The 15,367-nt window shown below is 47.1% G+C and overlaps 1 protein-coding gene across 4 annotated transcripts in view; it reads right to left on the reverse strand.

Moving 5' to 3' along the window:
* The window catches only part of stxbp5a (syntaxin binding protein 5a (tomosyn)), a 52,175-nt gene extending 41,474 nt beyond the window's left edge, over positions 1–10,701 (reverse strand). For 3 of the 4 annotated variants that reach the window (XM_088286166.1, XM_088286165.1, XM_088286164.1), the window contains exons 1-3: positions 10,377–10,701; positions 10,095–10,272; positions 7,563–7,660 (exon numbers count right to left, since the gene is read on the reverse strand). In XM_088286166.1, the coding sequence (XP_088142292.1) occupies positions 7,563–7,660; positions 10,095–10,262 (266 nt within the window). In that variant the 5' untranslated portion in view covers positions 10,263–10,272; positions 10,377–10,701. The remainder of the gene's footprint in view (positions 1–7,562; positions 7,661–10,094; positions 10,273–10,376) is intronic. The other variant, XM_088286167.1, reaches the window with a different exon arrangement.
* Between the last annotated feature and the right edge of the window lie 4,666 nt (positions 10,702–15,367).

Below are 15,367 nucleotides of genomic sequence, written 5' to 3' on the forward strand. Positions count from 1 at the left end.
CCCCCACACACACGAAAAGCAACAACTAACTGCAACACTTTGCCTGGGAACAAACGTAAATAAAACTCCCTTGTCACAAACAATCCTCCCCCCCATATGTCTCTCCGACTCTGGAATTATCTGCCGAGAACCTTTAGCCCCTCGTCCCCCCGGTCCTTCCCGACCTCGTTCTCATCACGGCAAAGCTTGTACTTGGATCGGACAGAAAGGAACAAACAGCCCCCCGGCTGGTCTTGTGCTGGACGTAAATGCACTCATATGCATACATCACACAAACACACCGAAATACCAACATGATGCGGTGGGGGGAGGGGCCGGGATATGGGGGGGGGGGGGGGGGGGGGGGTTCTGTGTGTATGTCAGCCATGTGGCAAGGCATTAAAGGCTGAGTCATGGCGTCATGAGACACATGAGTGTCTTCCCTACAGGGGTCTTGGCATGATGGCAGATTTGAGGGCAGCCAGCAGAGCGTGCGCACGTGTGTGCGTGTACGAAAGGGTTTTTAACCAGCAGGGACGAAGGCCGAACGTCAAGACGAGCGTCGCTCCGTTTGACAGGCGGCGCTAAGTGCCAAATCAGGGGTAGAATCACAGCCTCCACCGCAGCCAAGCCAGCAAAAGGCCACTTGGACGCACTCAAGTAAAGTTCAGAACAAAATGCCATCCGTTCGGGCGGGCAGCCGCCAGGCTTGAGGGCAGTCCAGGGGTGTTTACGCCGCCGCCGCCGCTGCACCCACCAGCACCAGGAGGGGGCAATTATTTTAAAAAACGGTTCAATTAACAATTTTTTTTTTAGTCCAGCCCATGAATCGACCCTCATGCATGTGATGAACCAACGGGGCCGAGCATTTTTATGAATAAGGCCGGAGGGTCGAGGCCGGTACGGTACAGAGATTGCGAACCAGAACCCTGAGGTAACCGCTAATCATATTCGGGCTTGACCATTTTCCCCAAAACAAAAAACTGTTGCCCAGTGTGTCACAGAAGAGTTATAAAAGTCACTCGCGTCGCTCATCATACGGTTCTGTGCGGCTGTCTCATGCAAACTGACACATTCTTAATATGATGTCGCTCAATAATTGTTGACAGCTAAGTGGTAAATACTAAAACGTTACAATCGCATCTTTAAGCCGTTAACCTCGGGTTATAACACAAAACAAAAACAAAGTCATAAAAAGAGTCATTAAACCGGCTAAATATACCGTATGACACGTGTCATTAAGCTAGCATTTTAACAAGCTAGCATAACAGTGGCGCTGCTCTAAAAAATCCTTCAGCTCCAGGAAATATTGGATTCTTTCTAATCAAAATCTACGTTGGAATAAGATTTACATGTTTCTGTACCGGATCAAATGATGTAAATATTTATCTTAAGCGAGCACACACACACACACACACACGCACACACATGCTAATATGAGTAGCATCCTTGTCGGCACTAGAGGCTATTTGGTGAAGTTAAAAGGAGTTAAAAAAAAAAAAAGAGTAAAGGAAAGGGGGGAGTCAAATATCAAGCGATAGTGTGTGCTCGACGGAATGCCCGAGAGCAACATTATCCACATGGCCAGGCCGGCTGTCCAGACTTGTTAGCGACCGCCGTCGCAGACGCTAATATTCTCCAGCTGGAGTTGTTTAGAGGAACACGAGGAAAAGTAATAGCAAGCCCTGAGCAAAAAGAAGGTAAGTGCATCGCGGGCGAATATTCCGGGAGAAATTCGAGCACAGAAGCGGAACAAGGGAGCTCGTTTCGGGGGGGGGGATGAAGAATGGCTGCTGAGACAGATATTTTCGATTCGCTTTCTGTTTCTGTAAAGTTTAAAAAAAAATAATAATAATAATAATTCTTGGGCTCCGCCAAAAAAAACAAAATCATTGATGAGCAAAGAATGGCTCATTTCTATCTTAATGACGCAAGCTAACGAGGCCTGTCGCTAATTAGCTGTGTGGTTTTAATGAACGCCGAGACAATTAGCGGATGGATTGATAAGTCAATCGCGAGAATAAAAAGACGTTTGACTAATTGTGAAAGATGATTCCTGTGCCGTGCGATATGTTTCAGCTTAATTGGCTACAAGTCTTTTTTTTTTTTTTTTTTTTTTTTTCCGGTGTTTTTCGACAGCCCAAAGTGGTCGCCGGGCGGGTTCGGTTTTATGTTTACACTTGTAACACATAATGAGGGCTTTCGTCGCTATTCTAATGTGAAACCATGGTCGGCTAATTGAAGATTTTGCCCCAATTAAAGTTAATTTTGAATCTGGCACAAAAAAGAGCAATAACTGAACCAATTAAGAAAGAAATTGAACAACAACTGACTTCATCGCATGACATCACAAGTGCTTTCAAAAACATTTTCGTGACATTCGCAGCACGTCTCGGGTTATTGTCCCTCTGCACTGTGAAGCGCCGGCCATTACATTCTGAACAATTTGAGCAAATATTGCCGGAAACGCTTCAAAATTCATCCTCAATATTGACAACGAGCTCCACTGGTCTATTGTGAAATGTTAAAAAAATTACATTTATCTTATGATTTTTCCACTGGCTCGTTGTTTTTTTGTAAGCACACCCACGGTCTCGCCGGGAATTTCTCTTTCCGAGGCTCAGATGTCACCGCTGTCTGCGTGCGGAGCCGAGGTAATTAAAGGTTGCATTTTGATCGATTCAGCCAAGTAAAGTTCGGTGTCGCTGTCGTGTATGATTAGCTTGACGTTGAATTAAAGAGCCGGCGTAACGTGAGGCCTTTATCATTGGCCGGACAAGAACGCTTATTGAGGCCTTCCCTGCTGACCTAGAAGGTTTGACCTACATTCAGATTTTTTGTTCCATTAGTTTTATTAAGTAGTCCCAATTTCTTATCATTTTTGTATTTGATTTATTTTTCTTTAGGTTCAATCAGATTCCAGCCTCTTTGTGTTGCCGTGTCAAATTAATCTGCCATCACAATCAGTAGTGCCGGTGTTTGTAAATTATAGGGGGAGTTTGTACTTAAAAATTGATAAATAAATTAATCAATAAATTTCATATTTGTTAAAATTATTATTATAGTGAAAATGGAAAACTCACCTCATTTTTTACCTTTAATTATGTTTTTAAGAAACAAATACACACTTGAGTGTGACCTGACCTGTGAACTTGGACTTCTGGAACTTTGCTGAACCTATAGCGGAATATCCATCCATTCCGACAAGTGCGCATTATCCCACTAAACCGAAACAGAGCAAAAGCACGGCATGCAAACAAGAATACAGCAAAATCAACAGCGGCAAAAAAAGGAATCGTTTTTCAGTTTCAAAATCTCATCGATTTTATATCAATAAAAGCCTTCAAGTCACCGCACATTGCCACACACGGCGACGGAGATGCACGGCGGCTGTCGACAAAAGTACCGGAGCATATCGAGCGTGAGCCGTAATCGATGCGTAAGGTAGCGGGCCACACGAGTGGGTCGATCGACACTGCAGCAGGAGCAGAAGCGGTGGCCGTAAATCCTCAACTGAGAGTAACCTTTTCGTCCTTTAGCTTCAACACGGTGGACAACGTCTATGAAAGAAGATTGGCGACAGTGTCCGCCATCTTACAGTATCGACTCGACACGGCGACCTGGCTCGCACGACCTCCAACGGAGAAGCACGAAAATTTCCATAAAAACACTACAATGACTCAAATGATGTTCTTTTTTTTTTAACACTACCTGAAGCTGCCGCTAACTTGTGAAGCCAACCAAAACTTAGTGCAGCTCTGCTTACCTGGATTAAAAGCTTGCCTTTAAGACATTAAATCATCTCCACACCGCCCCAAAAAATCTGTGTTTTTTTTTTTTCGAAAATGAAAATAATCTGTATCAATTAATTCATTTAATGCTGTTCGCAACTTGGCCACCAGGGAGCAGTATAATACAGGCATTAAGACAGACAAAGACGACTTTCAAAACTAAGTGACTTAAAAAAAATTGCATGAGTTCATTTTAGCAAATAATACATGAATTACGTGAGTATTGTTACAGTATATTGTCTGCTTTCATGCGTCGAAGCACTATTTGTGTTTAAATGTCCGTTGCTTCAGCGCTTATAACACAGTCGTTAGCCCTTTATATGGCGTTTTGCCATGGCTGTTAGCATAAAGCTAGCAAAAGTTATTGGTTGTTTTACGCACGTGTAATTCTCTCCAGGAGGTGTGTGGGTGTGTGTGTGTGTGTGTGTATAGCGTACCAGTCGGCCCTTCAGCTGGGCCAGGACCCCGCTAACGACTGTCCCGATACTAAAATAAAGTGGACCTCACAATTAGCAAAGACGAGTATGCGTGTGAGTGGGGGTGTGTGTGTGTGTGTGTGTGTTTGCCCACATGACTCCGTGTGTATTTACATTGAGCTGCTCGAGCGTTAGCTGCCGTCTGCTGGGAACAATTAGCGCACAGGTTGCTGACCTCACAGGCATTCCCGTCACACACACGCGCACACCAATTTGAAATTGCACACACGGTGGAGCTAAATCGAGAGTTCAGCGAGCATTTTCTGGAAAAATATGCCTCGAAAGTCAAAAAATGCTCATTTTAAGAAAATTGCAAATATTGTCAAACAAGTCCAAAAAAAAAATTCCGGCTTAATCCCGTATTAAGTTTTCTCTCCAAGCGGCAGCCCTCATTGATAACCTTGCATGAGGTCACTCGTGAGCCGAGACGACGCGTGGCATCCCGAATTACGATGACTCACGTGAAGACCGACGGCTCGGATTAAGGCTAATACTCTCCCGAATCTTTCCATTAAAAGCCTGGGAAGTACATTTCAAAAGTCATACGTCTCGCCTAAGCGTGCGCGGGGACGCGAAGCTGAACGCAACGGCACGGAGGACAAGTCCCGTCAACCCGCAGACCGCCATCCTATTTGACTCGCTTGGACTTTAGCGGACGAGCCTGTCAGCGGACGTCGCTGCTGCTGCTGCTGCTGCTGCGAAAGCAGCGGCGGCTAAATTGTTGCGGCACTGATGCAGCACAATTTGTTTTCCACTTGTGAGAAGCGGCGGAACGAGAGGTCGCGCTTGGGAAAAGCATGAAAGATGCTTTGATTAAGTCGCTGCTAAAACACACACACACACAACATAACACAAACTGCTCTGTGGTGAGCGGTCAAGGCCAGCAAGGCCTTCTCTGCTCTGAAAGCTAAACAGCATCCATCGCCTCTCTGAATTGATTGCAGTTATATTCTTTATCCTCTGCGAAGAGCAACGCACCACAAAGAGAAGCGCAATGGCACATAATTCAATCATTTGTCTGCATTTTCACGAACATTTTTTTTTTTTTTTTAAATCTCTCAATCCAGTCACATACAGCTCATGTAAACATCTGTATCCATTCATCAGGTCGACGTAATCCCCCATTAAGTTTCAATCTTCACTTTAGCGGATGGATGGCGGCGCAATGCGGCCCATACTTTATGGCTGTTTTACAAAACCAATTTTTCAAGGGCATCAAGTGACAAATTGAACAAGTCAATGCCAATATAAATATTCAAACCGCACGACGGCGGCACTTCAAGAATGAAAACTCAACACGTGATGAAAAGTGAGTCCCGAGTCGCCGTAAACTACCCGAGAGCGCTACCGCTCGCAGATCGATAGGAATTCGACTCGGCAAGCCGGGAGGAAGGAAGGAAAAATCGCCGTCCTTCCCCGCCTTCCACACAACACCGACGGGACAACGTCCTCTCTTTCAGGAGCACCGGCCATCAAACCGGGCCACTTCTGGGACGGGATCACAGGAGAAGCGATGGGCTTTACGGCTTCGGAGGGGATCAGCCGCTCACCTCAGAGAATAGACACACACACACACACCCCCACACACACACACACACACACACACACCTCCTGTCCCTGCTGTAATTCTCAGTGCTGGGCCACGGTGCCAGCCTGAGGCCCTTGATCTGCCACTTCCTGTAATTCTCTGCAGGGGGTTGCAGAGAGGGGTGCCGCCAAATATCCTGGCATTCGGGACAGCTACGCACACACAAACGCGTACACAATTACAGCACAAAGCGGGAAAAAAAATAAATAAATTAAATAAATAAATGGAAACCCCTCGGAGATTTGTGCGTACCAGCCAGTTTGTCATCGGCTAAACTCTGCCAAACTTGAAGTAGAACATCCAAATTGATGAGCTCCAACAGTGTGTTTGGTACCTGGGCCATCGAGTGCGGATGTAATCAAGATTAAGCCACCTATTTATATCACTACGTGGTAATTATAGAACGCTCCAATGTGAAAAAAAAATCAATTAAAAAAAAATCGGCCAGGTCGATTTGGGATTTTGCCGATTATCGGAATCTGTTTTTTTTTTTTTTTTTATTTTTATTTAAAGGCCGATAAAGTAAAATCTGGTTTAGTTTGGTAGGATTCAGAGTTTTTATTTTTCAAAATTTGCACACCATCTTATCCCCTTTTTTTCTCGAAATTAATATCGACTTCAAATACCGGTTATCGGCCTCCACGACCACAAATAATCGCCATTGGTAGCTGTCCTGAAAAAAGCACTGTGCAGATTACATCGGCACACATATGCTACAATCTGATTGGCTCACCCCCCCCCAAAAAAAAAAAATAAATAAACATCCATCCCACCACTGCTGCAACCTCAACATGAAGTCTTCATTACGGCTTAATTTGCGCGCACCGCGTTTCTATCGCTGCCATCAGACGAGCAGACAAAGAAGACGCGCACGACTCCTACTTGACCTTGAATCCGATAAGACTTTTGTCTGAGCCGGCAATCTGTCAAACTCTAGATATGTCTCTCGATTCCATTTCAAAGCAACCGCTCCTGAGCCTGGCGGGAAGCCGGCGGCGGCGCGTAGGAGCGTCCCACTCACTTCCTGTTTAGTTTTTCGCAGTCAGCGAGCCGCACCGTAATCCCCGTGAAGCATCTTGACCCAATAAAAACTGAATGTCCCCCGTCACTTAAAAAAAATAAAGAAAAAACAGATCTGGATTTTGGCCTGTTTTACTGCCGCTTCACCTCTCCTTTTGTGAACTGAGAAGCCCTTTGAGACACGTTGCATGGCTCCAACCCCGCCCGAGGGTTTATTTCCTTATTTCCTAACCTTCACATCGCAGGTGAGCAAACCCGAGTCGAGGCGACGGCTGCCAGTGAGCCAAGCCGTCAGCTCTCGGTCACGCTAATGAGCTGGCGCCGGTTGTTGGACAGGCAAGGGAACACAAGGAAGACCTGTAAAAGCAGCCTGACAGCGGCGAGCTCGCCGGCGTCCTCTGAAGCCGTACGACTCCCCGCGGCAGCGTTTGTTTGCAAGCTGTTGTCGCCGTTTGCCACCGCGCTCTGCTCGCATGCAACTTTCGGGAACTTATTATTTATTTTTTTTTGGTTTCCGACACGCGCGGTCAAAAACATATTTAAGTCTCGTCCCAGAAACCTCAAAGTTTTTGGACCACCACGTTTAAAATGGAGTCCCAAATCGGTCCACGACGGAACACTTCATGCGGACGCCTCACTTACCCACCGCCGGGATTTCACCACGCCTCGGGCGTGGCAGTCGGACAACCGCCCCTTTGGAAAGGATACAATCTGAGCGCTCCGCTCTGAGTGCCGACGGCCAGGATCTTCTGCACGGGGTCGAACGCCATGGACGACGGCTGGTACGGGAAGCCATGACGGACGGTCTGCGCAGAGGACGGGAGAATTTCAATTAGCGTTTGACAGCTGCCGTGTTATTTTGGGAAATGATGTTGCGCACCTGGTCGGGGGAGGGGGGGGGGGGTAAACAAACATAGCAGATGGAAATGGAAAAGTCCAAGGCTGCGTTTCGGAATGGTTCCCCTTTCCACCATATAGCGCCCGATTCAGGTGAGTTCTCCGTTTCGTCGCTCGAATGTGTCGTGAAAACTCGTAAGAAAAATACGAATGCGAGTATCGTACTCAAAGTGTTGCTGAGTGCGTTTTTTTTTTTGTTCTGTCAAAGTGATGCGACATGATAATTTAAGAATGTTCCTGAGATAATCGGAGGTTGACTGGATGTAAAAAAAAAAAATAAAATAAAAATCCCGATTTAGTGATTAGGGAGTAAGGAAATGAGTGAATGATTCCGAGTCAACGTACTTTTCGTCACACAGATATCTGGCTTGGCTATTTTGGACGCTTTTATAATCACAGCCCTATTTTGAGATTCCTCCTCTATCGCTCCTCTCTTTTTTTTTTTTTTTTTTTATCTTGTTTTTTCCTCTCCGTCACCGCCTCCCACATGAAGTCGTGATTAAGTCTGAAGATAAAGGAAATGTGCAACAAATGCAGAGATTTGACCTGTATTTAATTTCGAGTTTTACCCCACTGCGCTCTTCTGTCGGTGTGCAACGGTGGCTTTATGACATCAGTCATCTGGCAGAGAGCTGTGTTTTGTTTGCTCTGTGGCAGACGGTAAAGGATGTTACGTAAGAGGAGCCCAGCGCAGCAGAGACACCTGCCGTCCTCGCAAACGAGCCGTGGTGTGAATTGCGCACCCCGGCCACCGCATTAGGCACACCTCCATGCACCAACGAATGAATGACAAGTGCTGCCATTCACAAGGGAAGAAGAATATTCACTCAATATTTTCAGTATTGTGGTGTGGAGTGGCGTGGAAACGTATCACGGTGAGAAAAAGGATATTACAACCTTATAATTTTGCGCCATTTTTTCTCGTGATTTACATATAATAATATAGCCCGCCTGCTCATTCACAGACGTTCACAATTCACATCATGCCAATATCGTAAATTTGTCCATGCACAAACGCACAACGCGAGGTCCACGTCGTATGGGTCTCACCCCGAATCTTTATCTTCCACTCAAAAGCTTTGCTGATATCAAATTTGTTAGCCATGACACTAGTTGACCAGATCCTCGTTCATGCCTTGTTGTTGTAAACGTGACGAATAACTGTCGTCGAGTCAATGAGTTAAGGTTTCGAAAAAAATAAATAAATAAATGATCAAATGTTAAATTGTTTCTTAGCCTTGATAAGTGTGCAGTTTTCTGAGTATTTTCTGAATATTTACACCCTCCAAAAAAATGTTTCATCTTGACAAGCAGCAGGGCCTTGAACTCATTCGATGCCATTGACGGATATAGAAGCCCAAAAAAATGACACTCATTTTACCTGAGCTGGCAGTGAATGGGTTGAGGGGAGTAAGAAAGCGGGCCTCTGCAGTAAAGTGGACTGACTGACAACAAGACGGCACACAATAACAACCGAACTAGGTTCTTCGGTATCCCCCCCTACGGGAGTTTGGCTGAAATAAAGCTCATCGTGACGATAATTCTTCTAATAGAACCCCAGAAAAAAAACGTCCGCTGCAAACGAGCGGCGGCTGCGCTGACACCACGTTAGTCCGTCACCACTTAAGACGCACCGAGCGTAGTGTCAACATTAAACAACCAGACCTCCTGACTTCACACCACAGGACACAGAGGCCAAGCCACCACAGAGCGAGCGGGGGGGCATGCTGCATTATTAACCCCATACACTTGCTCTTATTGTGGATGCTGGGGAAGGGGGGGGGGGGGTTGAGCAGATTGGGTAGCAAAATTTCGTTCTGCTAATTCCGATCACGGAACTCAATGAAGACAGGACAACGTACGCTCATACACTCTGTTCCGGTGATCTCCCTATTCCCAACCATTCCGCTAATCCAAAGCAAGCTGATTATGCAAGAAGGGATCAGCGTGGCCCATCCCCTCTGATATGACGGTTCAAAAAACGTGCGCACGCCGGCCGGAAAAAAAAACAAAAACAAAAAAACAAAAAAACATGGGAGCCCTGATGTAGTGTTTTTATGCAAATGAGCAGTGGCCAGAAAGGGGGGGGGTGAGGGGGGCGAGGGGGAGGAACCTCAACGGAAACTTCAAATGTATTAAATTTCCTGTGACACGGGTGGGAAACATTTGACGACATCGCCGCTTCTTCGAAACACACAGAACATCAAAGCAACTGTTAAAAGCATCACTAAACCACCCCCGCCCCCCCCCAACACCCCCCCCCCCCCCAACAACAACACACACTTCTGCTCTATGCTGTCAACAATCACCCGATAAGATGCCCAGCCCACGTTCTCCTTTTACCTTACAGAGCTGGAAATGCTCGGACTGGAGCTGCTCCTGGACCAGATGGTTCTCCTGCGGACCCACTTGGACCAACGGGTTGGAGGAGGAGGGGGTGGAGGAGGACGAGGAAGAGGAGGATGCCTCTTTCAAGCCGTCCAACACCTTCCTGATGTTGAACTTCTTCATTTTTTTGTCACTGCGGAAGGAAGAGGGAAGCGCACGTTGGGCATGTGGAAGGAGGAGGTGGGGATTGGAGAAAGAAGGGGGGGGGGACAAGGAAGAGGGGGGGCGGCCACTTACATGCACACGTAGTCTCTCTCTCGCTTCCTCTCTCTCCACCCGGTAAATCTCACGTTTTAGTGCGTGTTTTTCTGCAAGCTCTCCATGCTGCAAGGCTCGAGCCGCACAGTCGTTCTCGATCGGCGATTCAATGAGGGGGGTGATGGAAGAGAGGGGTGGGGGGAGCGGGTGGGGAAGAGGAATTAAACAGAGAAAAAAAGGACGGGGAGGAGGGAAAAGGGAAGAAGCTGCAGAGATGCTGATGCGTCGGTCGCTCGGTGCGGCGATGTGCTCGGACCGTGGCCCCACTGCGTCTCTCCGTGGCTCGGCTCGTCCTCCTCCGCTTGCCCCCTCCCCGTCTCTCTCTCTCTCTCTCTCCCGCCCGCTCTCCCACTCGTGCGCATGCGCATCACTTGGACGCAGAACCCCGCTACCTTGCCTCTGCCCCCACCCCACCCCGCCCACTCTCACTCGCTCGCCTTCTCTCCCAACGACCCGCCCTCTCATCAATCCATCCACATCCACTCACCCCCACCCGGGTTGTGCTCGATTGCACCCGCTGATTCCTGCGATGTTGCGGTGAAGTGGACCGGGACGCCACAACCCCCTCCCCAGTAGTACAAAGACTTCATTAGTGTTCCTGAAGTGAATTCGGAGATTTGGAATTTATCTCCAAAGGACCGAGAACAGTACGCAGCATTCAATCTGGGAAAAAAAGCTTAAAATAAAAATTGAAAAAATAATTTAACTTAAAAAACTGATTTTGAAGATCCTGGGAGGGTTAAATGGATGTGGCATAGTGCATTTCAAGAAGTGCCAATCAGCATCTTCTTCGATGTCATCGGTCAATACCACGACAAGTGGTCTGGAAAGAGTTTGGTCGGTACCGGTATTTGGTCGGTGAGTCCAAACAAAGACTGAGGCTGAATGAACCTTTGATTGGCTGAAACCAAGTCAAGACCAGTTCTCTTTAGAGAAGGAGTCTTCAATCCTGTTCCTGAAGGGCAACACCCCTGATTCAAAATGATCTGGATCGTTCCTGAGCTCCTGCAGACCTTGACCTTGATCAGGTGTGTTGCACCAAGGAGAGATGAAAAAACAGCTTTAAAGTCTCAGACCGATTCAAAACAGACTCTCGCTGAGGTGTGAGACCAATTCATAGCAGGTTGAAACGGATGCCGAGCTCAAGACTTTGAGGGTTTGAGACCAAGGACAGAGCACAGGACAGGTTGAGATTGTCAAGATCGTGACTTTGAGGGTTTCAGACTAAGTCAAGAGACAGTAAAGACAAAAGAAGAAAGCAAGTTGGGACTTGGTGAAGACCAAGGCACAGACCAGGAAACGTTCAGACCATGTCAAGAATTTAGACCAATCAACACCCGTGTGCTCATCCCATCTCTGTCACGGTTTTAGGCAAAAGGCCGGTAAAAAAAATGTTGATCTCGGAAAAGAAGAACTTGGGTGAAGTAGTTTGTGAGGTCATAGACGACGCACCTGGGTGACACAAGTCAGGTGACCCGCAATCGACAGGTGTCCTCCTTGCACCTGGGACGTGGAAATGCACCCTGGTGGAAGTCAGGAAGTCAACACCTGATCTCATGCGCCCATGCCATCCATGGCGACGCTGCGTTTTCATTTCGTTCACATGTGAGGCCGTCGGGCTTTGAGGCGACAAGAAACAAAGACAATTCTTTATTCAGTCGGGTCAGGGACAACGCTCATTTGCATAATGAACTGAAACTGACCATACGTATCGCCTCCATTCCGAGGCCATATTGAGAATATATTAGACGGCGCAACAAAGAGGTCCCTTGCGTGTGCGTGGGGACCATGTGAGAAAGGGGAGGACCGTTGGCGGGTGAGTGTTACATCAGTGATTTAATTTAGCGCCATTGTGTTGCGGGCCGCGGCCATTCATCTCGTTGCATTATGTGGACGGTCTGACGGCCGTGTTTGGATGCTTTGATAAGGCTTGCCGAGGAGGAGGCCGTTTCTTTGGCAAAGAACCAAAGTGGTCAAAAGCATGTCACAGGATTCAGGTGATCATGTTTGTTTGATTTATGATCGGTCCTGATCGGTTGATAATGCGTTCTTTGATCATTGGCCGGCAGCCAGGTCGCGTTGCAAAAATTCGTTTTATGACCTTGACTCCCCCAACGATCGTGATTAAAATCTACTCTGCAAATCTGGGTAAACGCATACCGACAAAGGGGGTTGCATCTCCCCTCCCGATTAAAGTGAGCAAATAGACGATCATCAGAAGTCCCGGAAGGATAAGCTTAAGCCGGGTGTGGGCAAACTACGGCCCGGGGGCCACATGCGGCCTGCTAAACCTTTTAATCCGGCCCGCCGAACTTGAAAAAAAATTAAATGAAATACTGTGATTTTTCAAAGACATATATTTTGTTTTAATGCTTTTGTTCACTTTCATTTAAAATTAATTTGATTTTTTTTCACCAAAACACTCCATCCATCTGCTCCTGGTCCGGCCGCTCTGTCAAATTTTAGAACCCATTGTGACCCGCCAATCGAAAAGTTTGCCCAACCCTGGCCTAAGCAATCCCTTGCGGTGATTCTTCAGAAAATGGTTCATAAATGTCAAACGAAAACCACGACACAGGTCCAGACTAAAACCAAAGCAGGTTAAGACCATGTCTAGACCAAAACTGAGGTATCGCGAACCCGTCAAGACTAAGTCCAAGATGGTCAGAGAAGTGAAGACTGAGTAGTTTAGACCAAGACTACGTCAATGCCAAAACTCCACCAAGCCAAAACAACGTCATTTGAAGCCCTTTCTAGAAATCGTCTACAGGAGTCCTTAAATACGACTCTTCATTTATGAGCGAACTGGCGCTGCAGAATCTCCTGAATGTGGTCATTTATTCATGTGAATCCAGCTGCCGCCGCCTCCTCGCGGAACTCACTCCCACTTCACACCTACATAATGCGTGATTGATATGATGCCTGCGGCTGCCAGCATGCCGCGAGTTTCACTTGTCCACTCGCCGTCAGTGTCGTCAATGTCACCGCCGTGTTTTCCGAGCGCACATTTCTGAACGTTCTGCCTAGAAACATTCAATCTGGCAGGTTGAATTCTATCTTACAGTCCAGTCATCTTTCGGGGGCAACTGCACGCGTTATCGGTGCAGAACATCCTTCGCCTCGGTGGATTACAATTCCGCACAATAACCGGTGGGGGGGTGCAAATGGAGAACTTGTAGTTCCATTATGCACATGAGCGGCGGGCTAATCCAGTGCTAATTCCAGGGGCAGAGGTTAGGCGGGGATGAGCACGGACTTGACAACGACGGCGGGCGGCATTAGCGTAACGCCGGCTGGTTTTGCCAAAAGTTCCACTGCGAGCGGTGACAAAAGCCAGGCTTAGGTCGCCACGAGCTATCCAATTAACACGGAATCCAAACAAACTGAAGGCTAGCTTCTGAATTACAATGAGTAATAAAAATACAAGAAAATAAATTCATCAATTCATGCAACAAGGCGCGGTCGAACAGTCGGGTTCTCCACACCCAACTTCCGTTGCCTCACTGACGCTCCGGTGTCCTTATTCAGCCACGAAAAACTATCATCAAATGAGCCTAAACACTCCTGACTGACGCATCCCCAGCGCCACCGTGATGACTCCTCAAATCTCGACGTCATAGTTGCAGACACGTTTGACACAATCCCCCCCACCCCCACCCCTTAGCAACAAAGTGTTGTCTGGAGAAAGTGGGAAAGACACACCAGGAGGTCACAGCGGGTGAGGTTACGCAGAGTTGAAGCGTGGTGTGCCGGCAACAGAAGGCCCGAGGTTTTTCTATCATGACAGCTGTAGTTAAATCAAGCGAATTGCAACGCACCTGAGTGTGGCACCTACTGTAGACGCCCGCGAGGCTGTGGCGAGCAACCAAGTGGTTGATTTGAAGCACTAACAAGCGAGAGAGGAGCGGCTGCGTTGCCACGCGCCGACCATAAACAAGACGCTGGCGGATCGACGGAGCGAGGAGATGACGCTCGCGTGAGATCCTCAGCGACAAGAGTGCGCCGCCATAACACTAAAACATAAAAGACAGACACAAAACTCAACAGTGGTCCCGGAGGGATTTCTAGTTAATGAGGCATTGCCGAGGAGCCGGCACTCGACACGCGACGGCCAGAATGTCATACGTGCAAATAAATGAGTCAGATGAAGAATCTCAGTGACATATCTACGAACTTTCATGAATATTGACGACAAGCTTAAAACGGATGATGTCTAATTCCTGGAGAAGTAAAAAAAAAAAAAAAACAGACCATTTTTTTATCAGACTCTTAATGCAACAATTATTCAGGAACCGGCGTGTTCTGCAGTTCTACAGTGCAATGAAACCGGCTTAGCCACGAGAGACCCACAAAAGATATGAAAAGTCGACACCCCCTTTTTAAAATGCTTGATTTTTGTGATATTAAAAAGACATGGCAGTCATTTTCACCTTCCCATTTTTTTTCCAATGGATTTATACAGATTATATTGCATTTTATTCCCAAATTTTATCACCTTTTTAACTCATTGAATCCCAGCCTAGAATATTCTGTTCTAATGCTATAAAAACACAGAGCTATGACGCCAAAAAAAAGACGTATAAATACGTCTTTGGGAGGCGGGGTCTACGTTTTTGGAAAGGTCTATGTATGTCTAATGGATTGTTGAGTTAATCACCCTAAGCAGTGCCGGTCACCCCCCTGTAAAGAATCGGAGAGCAAACGAGGACAGTCTAGGAAGACAAAGTGAATTGGAGATTGCGATACGCCGCACCAAGCAACTAAATCCCCCCGAGGGAGTCGTTTTAGTGAATCAACACAGCCACCAATGCTTATCAGAGTTGTCTGTAGTTGCTGTAAAGGTAGAATAAGGACGAAGACACAGTCCCGAAAGGGACATATGGGCTCATAGGGAGCCCATCTGCAGGTTTTTGACCTATTATGTTATTCAGGGGTCACCGGGAAGCTGCAGGTGACTTTGAAAGACAGGG

Source organism: Idiotropiscis lumnitzeri, chromosome 21, assembly GCF_059441095.1.
Source record: "Idiotropiscis lumnitzeri isolate Australia: NSW breed Sydney's pygmy pipehorse chromosome 21, RoL_Ilum_1.0, whole genome shotgun sequence".
NCBI classification, from domain to species: Eukaryota; Metazoa; Chordata; class Actinopteri; order Syngnathiformes; family Syngnathidae; genus Idiotropiscis; species Idiotropiscis lumnitzeri.